This window comes from Salvelinus fontinalis, chromosome 15 (assembly GCF_029448725.1).
Source record: "Salvelinus fontinalis isolate EN_2023a chromosome 15, ASM2944872v1, whole genome shotgun sequence".
Classification (NCBI taxonomy): domain Eukaryota; kingdom Metazoa; phylum Chordata; class Actinopteri; order Salmoniformes; family Salmonidae; genus Salvelinus; species Salvelinus fontinalis.
In genome coordinates, this window is record NC_074679.1 from 35,150,690 (window position 1) to 35,166,908 (window position 16,219).

General features: G+C 45.0%; 1 protein-coding gene across 10 annotated transcripts in view; it reads left to right on the plus strand.

The window, feature by feature from the left end:
- LOC129811867 (ral GTPase-activating protein subunit alpha-1-like) overlaps nt 1-16,219 on the plus strand; it is an 80,745-nt gene that overhangs the window by 20,296 nt on the left and 44,230 nt on the right. For 3 of the 10 annotated variants that reach the window (XM_055863558.1, XM_055863560.1, XM_055863561.1), the window contains exons 5-20: nt 437-480; nt 712-889; nt 1,112-1,227; nt 5,113-5,251; nt 5,710-5,924; nt 6,372-6,629; nt 8,801-8,983; nt 9,199-9,270; nt 9,415-9,563; nt 9,872-9,995; nt 10,401-10,570; nt 10,928-10,995; nt 11,147-11,323; nt 12,002-12,142; nt 13,020-13,202; nt 16,018-16,142. In XM_055863558.1, coding sequence (XP_055719533.1) covers nt 437-480; nt 712-889; nt 1,112-1,227; nt 5,113-5,251; nt 5,710-5,924; nt 6,372-6,629; nt 8,801-8,983; nt 9,199-9,270; nt 9,415-9,563; nt 9,872-9,995; nt 10,401-10,570; nt 10,928-10,995; nt 11,147-11,323; nt 12,002-12,142; nt 13,020-13,202; nt 16,018-16,142 — 2,342 coding nt within the window. Of the gene's footprint in view, nt 1-436; nt 481-711; nt 890-1,111; nt 1,228-5,112; nt 5,252-5,709; nt 5,925-6,371; nt 6,630-8,800; nt 8,984-9,198; nt 9,271-9,414; nt 9,564-9,871; nt 9,996-10,400; nt 10,571-10,927; nt 10,996-11,146; nt 11,324-12,001; nt 12,143-13,019; nt 14,505-16,017; nt 16,143-16,219 lie in introns of all 10 variants that reach the window. The other 7 variants (XM_055863559.1, XM_055863562.1, XM_055863563.1 and 4 more) reach the window with 4 other exon arrangements.

Below are 16,219 nucleotides of genomic sequence, written 5' to 3' on the forward strand. Positions count from 1 at the left end.
TTGGTCTCTAGATTTTTACCTCATCAGACATTTGGTCCCATCATGTGTTTGAAATCAGGTTAAGCCAGTTACATGGGTATTGGGCCCACACACTCCTCCCTTGCCAATGTCTCTTAGTTCTGGCTGTAGGTAATTGATTTCCTACATGATTTGTAACAAACATGCGTTTGGAGTGAGAACGGAAGGAGAGTAGTGCGCAGCGCTGCCCTCTCCTCACCCCTCCACTAGGTGGTCTCTCCTTTTCCACTGCACTGAGACCACTGTGCAGTTGGATACAAAGGCCACCCAGAGAAAGACAGAGAATGCCATGGACCTGGGGATGAGGGTCTCCTAGGTCTGACCGAGTACTCTGACATGTGCTGTAGTACTGGGGGGGGGGGGGGGGGGTTGCTGGTTATTCATATTCTGGTTAATATGAATTGTTCTCCCCTCACAGGCCTCATCCTAAAGAAGCTGTTGCACACTGGGAACTCTTTAAAGGTATATCATATTGGTCCTTCACTCGTCAGTAGCATCGCCAGTAGCCAACTTGCCTCTGATTAATGTACAACTTTTGTTTTTGTAATAGTCTTCCTGTTTTTCTGTTCTCTTCCTATTTTGCAATGGTGTCAACTGCTGTGTGCATTTGGTAATGGTATGCTCATAGAAATAGACTGACTAGAGTCGATTTCTATGAGAATGTCCCTGACTCTCTTTCTTTCTCCCCTGTAGATCCGAAGGGAGGGTGTGCGTCTGTTCCTGCTATGGATGCAGGCCCTGCAGGGTAACGCACTAAGAGAGCAACTATGGATATTTGCCTGTCTGATCCCTGGCTTCCCATCCCCTCAGTCAGAGCTTGGACCCCGTACCCTGGACAACCTGGTGAACCCTCCTCTCAGCTTTCAGGAGAGTCAGTATTAATGCTTTGTCTCTAAACCTGTTACCTTGTTCATGACATGTTATTAGGAAGAAGCTTGAGGGCAACCCAACAAATATTTCATATTCAAACTGATATGGCCTATTTCAAATTTAATAGTCATACAGGTACCAAATTATTGAACACATAACTGTGGGTGTACCGCTCAAGGTGCTGATTCTGCTGCTTTTGTTCCTTTCTCTTCCATTCCTTTAGCTCAAGTGACTCCAGAAGAGATCAGTCCCCTGGTTCCTCCACAGTCAGGGGATAAGGGCCAGGAAGACCTCACAGGATACTTTCTAGAGGCTCTTCTGAAATACATGGTAAACCAGGTACTCTTCCCTTTATTACTAACACTGCTAACATGCTTGGCGTGGATGCAGCATTACCTACTACCTACCGGCAAGCCTTTTGACATGGCCTTCTGTCTGTTTGCAAGTGCAAACGACGGTAACCCCCTGAAAAGTGGCTTACATCATTTTAAATAAGCTTGTGTAACGGAGTTAAGAACGTGCCGTAAAGGCCCACTTTACTGCTAGCTTGAAATGTTGCGGATGGAGCCATCCAATCAGTACCGTTTTGGGTGGCTCAACCCATTACAACGTTGTCAAGGAGCACGGTCACGTGTGTTGCGAAGCAGAGGATCACTGGTTCAAGCTCAGTTTGGGGAGGTTGGACAGTGGAATAAGCTAAGCTGTTAGCAACACACTGACACCCATTACATTTTGCATCTGCATGCTTTCGCTGCAGTGTACTGTACACTGACACACACTCACTGAGCTAATGGCTGTGCTGCTTTCTCTCTCCGTGGCTTTCCCAGACAAAGCCTCCTCTCCCTGCTTGTCTCTTGTCCTGTCTATTATTCTTTGTTAACAGTAGTCTCTTGTTGTTGTGTTGAGGGTGTTCTCATGAAACCAGTTGTAACCATGGCAGTAGCAAATAGTGTTAGAAAACCATGATGCATCTGCAACAATCAACTATCATTCTGAAGGCTAAGATGCTTAGTTTATGGTACAGTGTCTTATTTTGAATACACCTCAATTTTGTACATTTCCACCTCCAAATTCTCATTACCGAAATGCGTCCAGATTAAATTCTTCAGTTATTTTATACAATTTTACTTTCGAAAAACACAATGTTGCTGTGGTTTGTCCATAAATCATACAAATTGTATACTAGTTGAAGTTTACATTAAACTATAATTTTTAAGTAAAATAAAGTCTTGTCATATTTCTCAATACCGTAACACTTTTTCAAGTTGCTTTATTTTTTTAAATAAAGTTTTATCCATGCATCTTCTAGAGAAGTAGTCCTTAGATGAGCACAAGTTAATGTAATTTCTTCACTTATATGCCTCCAGAATTATTATCTTATTCTCAAACACCCACTTGGGGAAAACTTAGAGAACCATTACCTTACCAACATGGAGGCATGAATGGGCTTTAGTAATGTGGTCAACTGTTTGCTGACTGATAATGGCTGTCTCCTATTACTTTCAGATTGAGCTAAGGGTCTCTCGTTACCGAAACACAACTTTCTCATTACTGGATCATTTTTAGGTCCATTTCGGTAATACGAACCTTCATTTCGGTAATGATAATAAGCTAATTCTAGTAAGATATAATCAGTGGGTGTGCTGTGCTGGTAACTTCAATTATTTACTAGGACCACTGCTTACACCTATTGTATAGATTTTTTTGTAAAAAATCATTTGATTGGTTGTCAATAAATATGGGTATATAAAGCCACTATCTAGAGTTTGTGTTCTCAGCAAAGAGCAACCCCACCATTTAAAAATAACATCTGTACACAAGCTATTATAACAGAAGAGATTCACAAAAGGTTGTGGTAATAAGAGAAATGGCAAAATACATTTTAAATATACACTGAACAAAAATATAAACACAACATGCAACAATTTCAAAGATTTTACTGAGTTACAGTTCATATCAATATAAATACATTCATTAGGCCCTAATGAATGTATTCAGACCCCTTGACTTTCTCCACATTATTCTAAAATGGATTAAATATTTTTTCCCTCATCAATCTACACATAATACCCCATAATGACAAACCATAAACCTGGAAATATCACATTTATATAAGTATTCAAGCCCTTTACTCAGTACTTTGTTGAAGGACCTTTGGCAGTGATTACAACCTTGAGTCTTCTTGGGTATGATGCTACAAACTTGGCACTCCTGTATTTTGGGAGTTTCTCACATTCTTCTCTGCAGATCCTCTCAAGCTCTGTCGGGTTGGATGGGGAGCATTGCTGCACAGCTATTTTCAGGTCTCCAGAGACGTTAGATTGGGTTCAAGTCCAGGCTCCGACTAAGCCACTCAAGGACATTCAGAAACTTATCCCGAAGCCACTCCTGCGTTGTCTTGACTGTGTGCTTAGGGTTGTTGTCCTGTTGGAAGGTGAAACTTCTCCTCAGTCTGAGGTCCTGAGTGCTCTGGAGCAGGTTTTCATCAAGGATCTCTCTGTACTTTGCTCCGTTTTTATCTTTCCCTTTGTCCTGACTAGTCTCCCAGTCCCTGCCGCTGAGAAACATCCCCACAGCATGATGCTGCCACTACCATGCTTCACTGTAGGGATGATGCCAGGTTTTCTCCAGACGTGACACTTGGCATTCAGGCCAAAGAGTTCAATCTTGGTTTCATCTGACTAGAGAATCTTGTTTCTCATGGTCTGAGTTTTTTTTAGGTGCCTTTTAGCAAACTCCAAGCGGGCTGTCATGTGCCTTTTACTGAGGAGTGGCTTCCGTCTGGCCACTCTACCATTTAGGTCTGATTGGTGGAGTGCTGCAGAGATGGTTGTCCTTCTGGAAGGTCTTCTCTTCTCCACAGAGGAACTCTGGATCTCCGTCAGAGTGACCATCGGGTTCTCGGTCACCTCCCTGACCAAGGCCCTTCCCTGATAGCTCAGTTTGGCCGGGCAGCCAGCTCTAGGAAGAGTCTTGGTGGTTCCAATCTTCTTCCATTTAAGAATGATGGAGGCCACTGTGTTCCTGGGGACCATCAATGCTGCAGACATTTTTTGTTAACCTTCCCCAGATCTGTGCCTCGACACAATCCTGTCTCGGAGCACTACGGACAATTCCTTTTGACCTCTTTGTTTTTGGTCTGGCATGCACTATCAACTGTGGGACCTTATACATACAGGTGCATGCCTTTCCAAATCATGTCCAATCAATTGAATTTACCACAGGTGGACTCTAATCAAGTTGGAGAAACATCTCAAGGATGATCATTTAAAACAGGATGCACCTGAGCTCAATTTCGAGTCTCTTAGCAAAGGGTCTGAATACTTATGTAGATAAGGTATTTCTTTTTCTTATTTTGAAATAATTTGCGAAGATTTCTAAAAACCTTTTTTTGCTTTGTCATTTTGGGGTGCTGTGTGTAGATTGAAGAATGTTTGTCTTTAATCCATTTTAGAATTAGTCTATAATGTAACAAAATGTGGAAAAAGTCACGGGGTCTAAATACTTACCGAATGCACTGTATGGATTTCACATGACTGGGCCTGGAAGGGCATAGACCTACCCGCTGGGGAGCCAGGCCCACCCGCTGGGGAGCCAGGCCCAGCCAGTCACAAAGTTTTCCCCACAAAAGGACTTTATTACAGACAGAAATACTCCTCAGTATACTGTGTGACAACTGCACATTTTAGTGGCCTTTTATTGTCCCCATCACAAGCTGCACCTGTGTAATGATCATGCTGTTTAATCAGCTTCTTAATATTCCCCACCTGTCAGGTGGATGGATTATCTTGTCAAAGGTGAAATACTCACTAACAGGGATGTAAACAAATTTGTTTACAAAATTTGAGAGAAATAATATTTTATAATATGGACCAACACTACATGTTTCATTTATATTTTTGTTCAGTATATTTGTTTAACTCAGGCCTTTTCATTAGGTGAGCAATGTTAAAAATATTAGAAATTGATTCGGATAACTTTTTGGGACTTCAAAAACTGTTGTGGTAATGATAATTTTGGCGTCGGTAGTTGTAGAAATTGTTGTAAAATGCATAATATCTGATCAGTAAACATAACAATAGTTATGAATTCGATAAATACAGATCGTGATCCACGAGGTATTATGGTAAGATTTTTTAAATTTTAATATTTATTTAGTATTATTTTTTGTTGTCAAGTACCAATTTCATGAGAATCACCCTGTTGTTGTCTTACAACCTGCAGGCCAAAAGTCTGGAGTGGAAGTGCAAAGACAACCACGAGAAGGGCTTCGCATTCCTGTTTGGAAACTTCAAGAAATATTACCTGCCGCACATATTCCCCAACTTTTCCAAGGAGACCAGTTTGTACCATCCCATACTGGGTGAGAATAACATCTGAATTAGTATGAGATAAACAAACAGAAACTGATTTTTAGCTGATTTTTTTTGTTTTGCATTATACTATAGTGGTGCAGTGTGCATAGAAGTCAATTGATAACCTTTTTGACACTACTGAGCCGTGTTATACATACATTTTTCGACGTTGCTCGTCCTAATACTTCTATATTTCTTCATTCTTTTCATTTTAGCTTTATGTATTGTGTGTTGTTAGATATGACTGCACCGTTGGAGCTAGGAACACAAGCATTTCGCTACACCCGCAATAACATGTGCTAAATATGTGTATGCGACCAATATAATTTGATATGACCATACGCTTAAACCATGCTGGTAAGAAAATATCAGAGCCAGCACAGTACGGGTAGCACAATGGTGTGAGAAGGGGATTAGCGTTACATCCTTATTCTCTATTCACCCTCTCTGTCTGTCCCCCCTCCAGAGGTTCCATCAATGAGACCAAAGCCTTACTACAGTGTGGTGAAGAAAGACCCAGAGACCAACGAGGCAGTGTACTGCACTAAGGAGAGCCTCCTCAATGCCCGGGTCATCTTCATCCGCTGGCTGGTGTCCTTCTGGCTGGAGCCACGCTCCAACACTGGAACACACATCCCTGGGGTGGACGGAGAGAGGGAGAGTGTGCCAAAGAACATCCAGGTAAGCGCCATATACACACCCGAGGAGAGTTCACCAGGGTTAGCACAATGTATAGTATCTAGCTACATGGATGGAACTTTTGGGCACATGGCAGCCGAGCTACTGGACAACAATTTCTACTAGCCCGGGTCCAAAATTTGTGCCATGCGATATTTTCCATTCCTGTCTAGTTATCATAGAGAGAGTGTGCCAAAAAAACATCTATGTAGGTCATGCAGGCATCATCACACCTGAGGGAAGGTAAGAGGTATGAAGAGTTAGCATAATTATATCTTCACATTAAACACAGGCTCTGGGACAGCTTTTGAGTTGTGATATTGCTCGGTCTATGAGTTATACTAGTGAATCTCCAACACATGCATTGTGTTACATATATATATTTGCCAGGCCTTATCGAAGCTGTAACGGTGGTCACTAATGATTTGTGTTTCTCTGGTTGTCTCCCAGAGGGCAGCAGCTGGGCTGGCAGGGCGGGGACATGGGCTGGGGGATGACTTGGGCCCCAGGGCAGACAGCCTGGATGGAGGGATAGGTTGTGAGCAGGAGCAGTCCCACTCCAACACCTCCACCCTGACAGAGAGGGAGCCCAGCTCGTCTAGCCTGTGTAGTATGGATGAGGAGCACCTCACTGACATGGAGGTTGTGAGAAGAGTCCTCTGTTCCTCCAGGACCAATGTCAACTTCATCACTGAGATTTTCCGACAGGTACAGCACACTTACTCATACAGTACATTGTGTTTGGCTGGTGCTGTTTGTAATAAATACATTTTAGTCCTTGGGATCAATACATTTCTACTACTACTACTGGGTCATTCTACAAAATCCCCTTTTGGTCCCTTGTTATATTTTAAGTAGAAATTGTGCACCAATATTGAATTGTAAAAGCCTGTTATATTAAAGCTGCACTATGCCGAAATTGCTCCGACCATTTCCTTGTTGCTAAAATTGTAATTGTTCCCCTAATTTCAGATTACGTGACACTCTAGAGAATCATTGTACCATCTAAACCGCTGTGAAACATATTTCCCAAAACCAAAAATGTATTTTCAGCTGTTTGAAGCTGGTGTACTAAACTGAAAGTAAAAGAAACAAAAAATGTTTTTATGAACGGGAAGCATAGGAATAGCGCACAGAACAGATTTACTGCTTCTTACACCTGCTTTCAATGCGAACGACAGATCTATAACTCACATTTCCATGTGAATTTGGTCATGTCACCCAAAAAGTTACAGATGTTGCAGCTTTAAATGAAGTGCCCTTTAATATGAACCACATGGAAAATTCAGTAAGTCAGATTTCTTTATATGAATGAGGACTTGCGAAAGTGACAAAATTCAGCAGTTTGACATGTACCTCTGTGCCCTTTCTGTGACTTCTAGAAAGGTTTTAAGATACTTAACCCCCAAATTTCTTAATGTTCACGATCATTAGCTAGGTTTCATGCGACTATTCTAAAATCTGAATAAAGAAAATATGCGCATTTTCCCACCAGTGGTTTGTTTCCCAAAAAAATCTGTACGTGATTACGTAGTGCACACAAAATGTACTTTTCTGCTTAAGTTTTCATCTACCAAATAAAATAGTTTTGTCAATCTGCGTATAGCAAATGTGCCTGCTTTGGTCTTGGTATGTACGCTCTTGCCAACAGCTCGCAGATGGAGTGCGAGAATGCTGTGCAGGTAGGCTTGTCTCCATAATGAGATTATTATGGTGTTTTTTTTGTCAAACGTCAGTCAAGCATGTCACCAGAATCAGACCCTCAATATTTTTTTTGAAAGGAGCATCAAGATCACTGTGCACTTTCACCACACTGTGAAGTTCATCATAAATTATTTATTCTGTAGCCTAATAAACTGCATGGTTTCCCAAGTTGTAGTGGGAGGACCACACACCATATCGCGTGACTCCCAAGTTTACTTCAATACGATGTTTTTTATATCAATATTTGCGCATGAAGGTGTTTCCACCGCCGTTTCTCACTTAATAATTTTACAGATACAAAAAGATACCACCATGTCGAATGAACAAATTATCTGCCAGCATTTATACAATTGTACCGAAACTTCCTGTTTCCATCACAGATTTGTTTCTTTTTTCGGTATGACTTTATTCGCATAAAAACTGGATGGAAACGATGTTAGTGGAAAGCCCTTGTTTGTTGCTTTGACAAAGTAATTTTTAAAGATTTATTTCATGTGATTAGTACTTCATTGTAGGGTCAAAAAAACTGTCCCTCATTTTTTAAGGTCACGTGAACTGATTTTTTTTTTTTTTATGTTTTCAAAAAAACATTGAACATTTAATAGTCAAATCAAAGTGTAAAAGCAGTTTAGCTGGTTCTACTCTTTGTTTTTTTCTTGGTGTTTTGTGGTGGAAAACTGAGTGGGTCGAGCATAACACGTCAACTCTATTACTCATAGATAGACAGGCTAGAAATGTATATAAAAAAGACAACTATTGTGAAGCTTGCATTCAATTGCCCCTCCCTGTTGCACACAAGCTTCCTTTCCATGTCACAAGGAGATTTGTGGCAGATTTCAGATGAAATTGCCATCCCTGTTACTTTATTTGGCACTTAATAGGCACTTATTATATTTATTTAACCTCCTTGAGATTGGAAAACATGTTTTCTTTTAATAAGTTGAATGTGCTGTTCATGACAATGTTAAAATTAGGTGAAATCAAAGTTTTCAAGTTACACTACCCAAAAGGGACTCATTTCGTGGAACGACCCTACATCTACTAGTACTACTACCCACTAAATATCCCTGTAAAAGTCTGGTATTGTGTGTCTGTATGCTCCACAGAGAGCCGCTAGGATAAACAAGTCAGCTCCATTTGAATCCAGCACAGTGACGTTGTTGTATTGTCCTCAGGCCTTCCTGTTGCCAATGTGTGAGGCTGCAGCCATGAGGAAGGTGGTGCGGGTGTACCAGGAGTGGTTTGCCCAGGAGGACAAGCCTTTGTTTATGAGGGAGCCGGAGGAGGAGAGGATATTTTCCACCGCCGGAGAGGTTAACCTGGAGCCTGTACCCCAGCAGGGCCCAGAGAAGGAAGAGGTGAGGGCTGGAGCTAGGGCTATGGGTGGGTGAGGATAGATGCACCAGGGGCCTATTCATTAGGGCATACTAAAGACAAAAATGAGTCTAGGTAGTCACTCATGTTTTCAGTCCGTTTTCTTACGTTTGGTAATGAACACGACCCTCAAGACAAAGAAGTAGACACATGTCTTCATGGTCTCTCAGTCTAACATATGTTCTTTCTGTGTCCTCAGAGGGTGAATAAAGGGTCTGAGAAAGAGCTGCTGGAGTACAGTGTGCATGCAGGTGTTCAGCCCACTCTACAGGTATATTCTATTGGCCAACTCACATATTATGCACAATAGGCAACCATATTAAGTAATTATGTAACAATCACTAACTTCCATACGGTACTGTCCAGTTCAGTGCCTTTCTTCAACACCGTCATTTCCCTCTCTCTTCCACCCCAGGTGTTTGTCACCAACTCGGCCAATGTGTTTCTGCTGGAACCAGCCAATGAGCTGAAGATGCTGCTAGAGGAACATGTTGACATGTGCAAGAGAGTCCTTAACATCTACCGAAGCCTGGTCATGCATGAAACCATGGACCAGAAGACATGGTATAGCACAACACTAACTGAGCAGCCCATGGATTTTAATGAGGAAGCATAGCATACATTTACAGCCAGACCCAATTTGTTCCCCACAACTCCCATTAGCCCTAACCCTTCAATGTTTGCAGATCTGAAGGGTCTGGATAGGTATAAGCAGTGTAGTGGGGGAGCTTAAATGTTTTTCCTTATGCCTACAGAAGGGTTAGGGCCCAGGTGGAGAGGTAGGGCCAGGGCCTTTCTACTTTTTGTGCAACATATCCCTATGTGACCACTTCTCACTTGTGGTGCATCTGCTTGTCTGTCTGTCTGTGCAGGGAGCAGATCCTGCTGGTCCTGCTGAGGGTAACCGAATGTGTGATGAAGAGACCTCCCTCAATCATGCCCCACGGCAAGAAGAACATGACCCTCTCAGGGAGACTGGCTGGGGCAGTCTTTCAGGTACCCAGCGTAGCACTCACAACATACAGTGGATGTGCCCAAAATGACACCCTATTCCCTATATAGTGCACTACTTTTCACCAGGGCCCATAGGGCTGATGTCAAAACTAGTGCACCATATTGGGAAGACGGAACCATTTGGGACACATACTGTGACTAACCACATGAGGGTGCTTTCTCAATGGTTTTCTCTTGATTCCTTGAATCCTCTCCTTGCTTCCCACTGACAATTTGAAAATAATTTGGGAAATGACAGAAGAGGAGGACACAAGGAATCGAGCAAAGACTTTTGAGAAAGAGCCATGGTGCCGCCACAAACTTCCTCCGCATGAAACCTAACAAAGGGAAGTTTGTAAAGGACGTTTCTACTTTTCATGCTAGTCTTTCTGCCTCTTCCTCTGGTAGACCCTGATAGTGGCGTGGATCAAGGGGAACCTGAACGTGTACATCTCCAGGGAGCTGTGGGACGACCTGCTGGCCGTGCTGTCCTCGCTCACCTGCTGGGAGGAGCTGGTCACAGAGTGGTCCCTCACCATGGAGACGCTCACCAAGGTTCTGGCCCGCAACCTGTACAGGTAAAAACATGAGAGAACGTGCTCATCACACACACATACTGAGGAAGGCAAAAGCCGAAGGGTTTTGTTAAGACATGTTGAAAATAAAAGAATATTAAATGGAGGTTGAAATTGTAACCAAATCTAAGTGAGTGTGTTAAGTTCATGTTTTAAATATCCCTATATTTCTGTTATTATGGGGCTATCACTCAGTCAAGAGTGCGCCTGCGCAGGGAGTCTTGTTGTTGATGGACCTAGCCTTGAGTGGAATGGCTACCTTGTAGTGTGTTCGAATAGTATAGTAAACTTTGTTAAACTGGAACCTTGTCGTTGTGTCATTTCGAGTTAACAAGTGCTGGCCCCTTTTAAATGTTGCAGTCTGGACCTCAACGAGCTGCCGCTGGACAAGCTGAGCGAACAGAAACAGAAGAAACACAAAGGAAAAGGTACAACTCTATCACTGCTTTACACTCTCTTAGAGACACACTGCTTCCACTCTCTCTAGCTCTCCCTCTCTTTCCCTCTCCCTTTCTATTTAACACCACAGAGACAAACCAACCTGTACCCGAGCTTTCCCTTCTCTGTGTTGGTCACTAGGGGGAGCTCACGAGGGCCAGAAAATGGCTGTGGACCGTTCATTCTCTAAGGGCTGGAGCAGGGACCAGCCTGGGAGTGGGAGCGGCCAGGCAGCAGCCATGAGGCAGCGCAGTGCCACCACCGCTGGCTCCCCGGGCATGGAGAAGGCCAGGAACACTATACGCCAGAAGACTGGGGGTTAGTGTCACAACCATCATATTTATCAGACTACATGTCTATATACTGGATGGTTGGTTGTCTTAACCTCGTGTCAAAGTGTTTATCTTTTATGCATTGTTTAAAATGCTGTATGTAATGGTTCCAGTAGATCTATACACGGTACATTTTAAGGTTTTGGTGTGATGATCAATGTTGCCATTAACTGTCATCAAATTGACCACGGCAAGTTATTCTTATTTTAGCCATTTATACATAATCAATGAAATGGGAAATCGGTACTGTGTAGGCGTCCTCCAGTGAAGAATCGTTAAACTGAGCAGGAGGATCGTGTTGGCTCACGGAGGGCTCTGTGACCTGGCTCCTGAGAGACAGACAAGCAGACAGACAACCACACAGACAGACAGCCACCTGCCTCCACACAGCAGCTTGTCACCTTTGCCTTTTCCTTGTCCTCCTCTCTCTGAAGGTCACTGCTCTCTACCTTGCTGTCACCGTCTTCACTTTTTCCCCTCACTTTCTCACCTTCTCTCCTTCCTCCTTTCCCCCTTTTTAACTCCCCCTTTTCTATCCATTTCCTCTCTGTCCCTCTTTCATGACCCCTACTGTTCTTTTATTCTCTTCCTTCCCCCCGTTATTTCACCTCTCCCTTCTCTCCTCCCTTCTCTCTCCTCTCTTTGGCGGCCATCCGTCCCTCAGCCCTGCGTAGCTGCTCTACGGGCGACAGCCTCCTGTCCCAAGCCTTTATCCGCAGCGCTAAAAGTGCCCCTGTCCTCGTCCATCACCACCACCCTCTCCTGCCTGACTCTGTCCTCACTCCCCTAGCTGACAAGCTGGCAGGTAGAGCCCACTACTCTACGCCTGTACCTGTGTCTCTATCTGTATCTCCACCAACTTCACTTCTTCACTCACTATCTGTGTGTACTTCTTGTCTGTCTTTGCATATGTGTGTATGCAATGTTTTCTATGCTTGCGACTCCACACAGCCTGCTTGTCTTGAGGGGGGCGGGATCTTGTTTGCTGCCACACCATTTCATAAACATCTGAAAGGATATTTCTCTCAGGCCTAGACTCTGGGGGTGTGTTTTTAGTTTTTTTAAAGTGTTTGTCCTGCAAGTGGTTTGGTGTGCCTCCCTATTCCCTATCATTGTATGGTTTTGATGACATCTGCTCCAAATGACAGATATTGTCAACCCAGAGCCGATTTTTGGATGAATTCTCATTTGGTATTATTGATGCATTCTAATTAGTATTTTTCTTCTGTGGCAGCTGTTTTGTCTTTTGATATGGATATTATTTGATGCAACTGAAATATTAATTTATTATCCATGAAAAGGAATGCTGTTTTTGCCATGTTTTGTCTACCATTGTTTTTGTATCCGTGAACATGCATACATAACATGTTTGGTGCTCCTGGTTCCAGCGATATTGGGTTAGAATAAACCATTGATACATGCTCGCCTACCTTCTACCACCTGACCCTCTAATCCTATACACATATATTAGATGTATAGGCAATTATAGACATGCAATTGATTTGATTTTGCAATGCCCACAGAAGCTGCATATGTCTGCAAACTATATAAGATCATATCGCTGGACCACATTGTTGTGTATTTTACTGTTTCCATTCCCATCGCTGTATTTCCTGCATGTGGAGTTAGTAGGACCCATCTCCAGTGAGCTGTGCTCTGTGTCCCCCCCCCTCTCTGTCCAGACATGGACGATCCCCCGATGGCCTCTCGGACCCCCAGGATCCGCCACTGCTCCCAGAGCGAGGATACCCCAGCCTCGGAGTTGTTTTCGGCGTCTGGCGACCTGGACCCCCAGGGGTCCACGCTCCCCCGCAGCAGCAGCGCCTCCGACATCATGGAGCCCTTCATCGCCGAGAGGGTCAAAGGTGCACTTCCTGTCCCTGACAGTCCCCCCTCTCACCCAACCACTGCTGTCTCTGTCCCCCACCTCCACGCCCTGCAGCCCTCCAAAAACCCCACTACCCTAGGTAACAGCGTGGCCTCTCTGGAGGTGGGGGATAGCATTTATGACCACCTGTGGCAGATGATAGGCCCCCGCCCCCTTTCCCCTGACTGGACGTGTGGTGGAACCTCCTTCTCCTCCACCCTCACCCAGTCCTCCGAGAGAGAGGAGGAGGGGGAGACTGAGGGTGAGGAGGACCTGCTTAGCTCTCTCAGGGAGTATCTGATGCAAAGAAGCCTGGAGGAGGGAGGTGGAGGGGGGGAGAGGGGTGGCCCTAGTGAGGCTGTGGAGGGTAGCGCTGTGGCTGTGACGGTACAGTCAGGGTCACAGCAGGTCAGGAGACAGGTCCAGGTAAGGCAGCAGAGCAGCTTGGACTCAGCAGAGGAGGACAGTGCAGAGGCAGAGCAGCAGCCTCCTGAGAGGAGCATTTATGAGTGTCTGGAGCAGAGTGATGACTGGGAGCTGGCCAGCAGGGGGCACTCTAGTCTAGACCAGCAGGTAACTCCTCAGGGCACAGAGAATAGAGGAGAGCCCCACTTGGTCAGGCAGGATGCCACAGAGTGTGAGTATAATAACGAGACAGGAGGTTCAGGCTTACAGGCCCCTCAGCCCCGGCAGCAGTCCCATTCCCTCCACCACGCCCTCAAGCCTAGGTTGGTCCGGGGCAGGCTCAAAAAGCACCACGGGGGAGGGGTGCACGTCAGTTTCCGGCCCTCCACAGAGTCTGTCCAGTTCCACAACCCTCTAGACTCCAAGGAGGCCCACTGGAGGACCAGGCTGCGCCGCCTCAGCCACTTCAGCAGCCACTCTGTAGGAGTGGGGGGGTCTGGAGGGGCAGGAGTGGGTGGGTCAAAGGGTAAAGAGAGATCAGGAGGGGAGGGGGTGAGCGGAAACGGGGAGCAGCCTGATGGGGAGGGCAGTGGAGTGGGGGGTCATGCGACAGGGCAAGGGCGTGTCCGTCTTGGGCGCTCTGCCCTTCGGCCCCGTGGGACCCGGTCCAGATCCCAGGATGCGGAATCGGGGATCAGTCCCTCTCGGCAGCAGCAGGGGGCTCTGTTGGGCGGTGTGTATAAATCTGTGGTCCATGCTCTCTCCAAGCCCAAGGCCCACGCCTCCGGCTCCGCGTCTCCCCAGCGGCACAGCAAAGCCCCCGGCGGGGCCACAGAGGCGCCCCTGAGGGACCTGTACACTCATGTATTGGGCTATTTTGGAAGAAAAGCACCAGGTGAGAGACTTCAGTTGCGTCGCTGTGCTCCAAGGCACTACCACAACATGGAAAACAAAACGACAAAACAAAAACACAAAGCACCACCGTTCTATCTCCTCCGTCTTTTCCATTTTTAATTAACAGTTTTTTGCTGAATGTGGATTGAATTCAAGCTTTTTTTTGTGCTCCCTGTTTTAAAGTACTGTAGCTGACACAATCCAAAAAAAGAACCAAAGCCCGGCCGAAGGCCCCCCTTCCTCTCCTCCTGGGACGGCTCCCCCCTCCTCCTCTTCCTCCAGCTTCTGGGACTAAATCTCTGCTGCCCCTCCCCTTCCCTCCCTGGATGCTGCATGCGGCCTCACACGTCCCCCTCAGCCTCCTCAAATCACACAACACCATACAGCACAACACATTCACTGCACACACACCGGTCAATTCTACAATCTCATCAGGCCAAAACAGGCTAACAAATTTCAATAATACATTGACATATAACACACACAGTGTAGCATTATACTGTCCTCTGAAGTCCATTGCTTTCATTTATACAGGAACATGAGCCTGGGAAATGTATCTGTCCTCTAGTCTGTGCTGATGCTCTGACATGTCATTATACCTCCAACCAGGTGGAGGCAGTATAGCCCTTCTGATGGATAATAGGATTTCAGCACTACCAACTGGCAGGAAAGCTTTAAGCTGGGTCCTCTTGAGTCACCTCAATGACACACTACCGCAAAGTCCCATGTCTCTTCTTTTTTCTTCCCATAGGTTTTACTGATACTATTTTAACATTTAACGCAAAGATTTAGTGGCGTCTTAGGGCAGTAGACACTTTTTGTTAATGGCAGGTCACTAGAACTAAAACCAATTTGGAAGCTCAGACTAACCAGAGAAAGTCACAGGGCGTGATGGGGACAAACTCTTTGCTCTCTGCTTCTCTCTGACAATCCAGCCCAACGGAGAGAAAAAGTACATATAATAACCACTACCACTCTGTTTTAATAATGTGTCATGGCCTTTTTTGTGTATGCTGCCTCATCTTTCAGTACCTCTTGGCTACCCAGTTAACACACTGGCTACCCTCTCACCTAACCACAGTTGAGTTAACATAGCTTGACTAATCTCTGTTCTGTGGTGTGCTGTACTCATGGCCTCTCTCTCTGGGAATGCATGTGAGTAACTCCTGCATCGCTTCACTGGTTGTACCCCGTTGTGTTGGTTGGCTTTTCTTTAAGGTTGTTCTGTTGAGCTTTGTGCATCAGTTACCTTAATTCTTGTTCTCTTTATAACATCACATACAACACCAACATCACCTTACTGTGTGGACTGATACTTTTACACAGGCACACATTTCTGAACTTAACATTCTCCACAGCCTATAGGAATGACATGCGTTGAAGATTTTTTTCCCAATGCTATTGTGTTGATCTGTATGCTAGTGAGGTGAAGATGCTAGTAGTTGTAGTACTGTGTGTCAGTTTTTAGAACGGTGGTGTGACGTGTAGTTCCTTTGCTCTCTGCCTGAACACAGCCAACAAAGAGGAAACTTGTCAGAAGATGCGGCCTGTGTCCAGTGACGCAGGCAACAGCAGCCAAAACTTTGGAGACCTGATGGACGAGTTTATCCAAGAGCGTCTGCGAGCGGGAGGCACCTCTGTAAGTCGCCGTTCTATTCTCTATTTTCTCTACCTCCCGCGGTCTCTCTCTCACTCTCTCTCTCTCAAACATATACA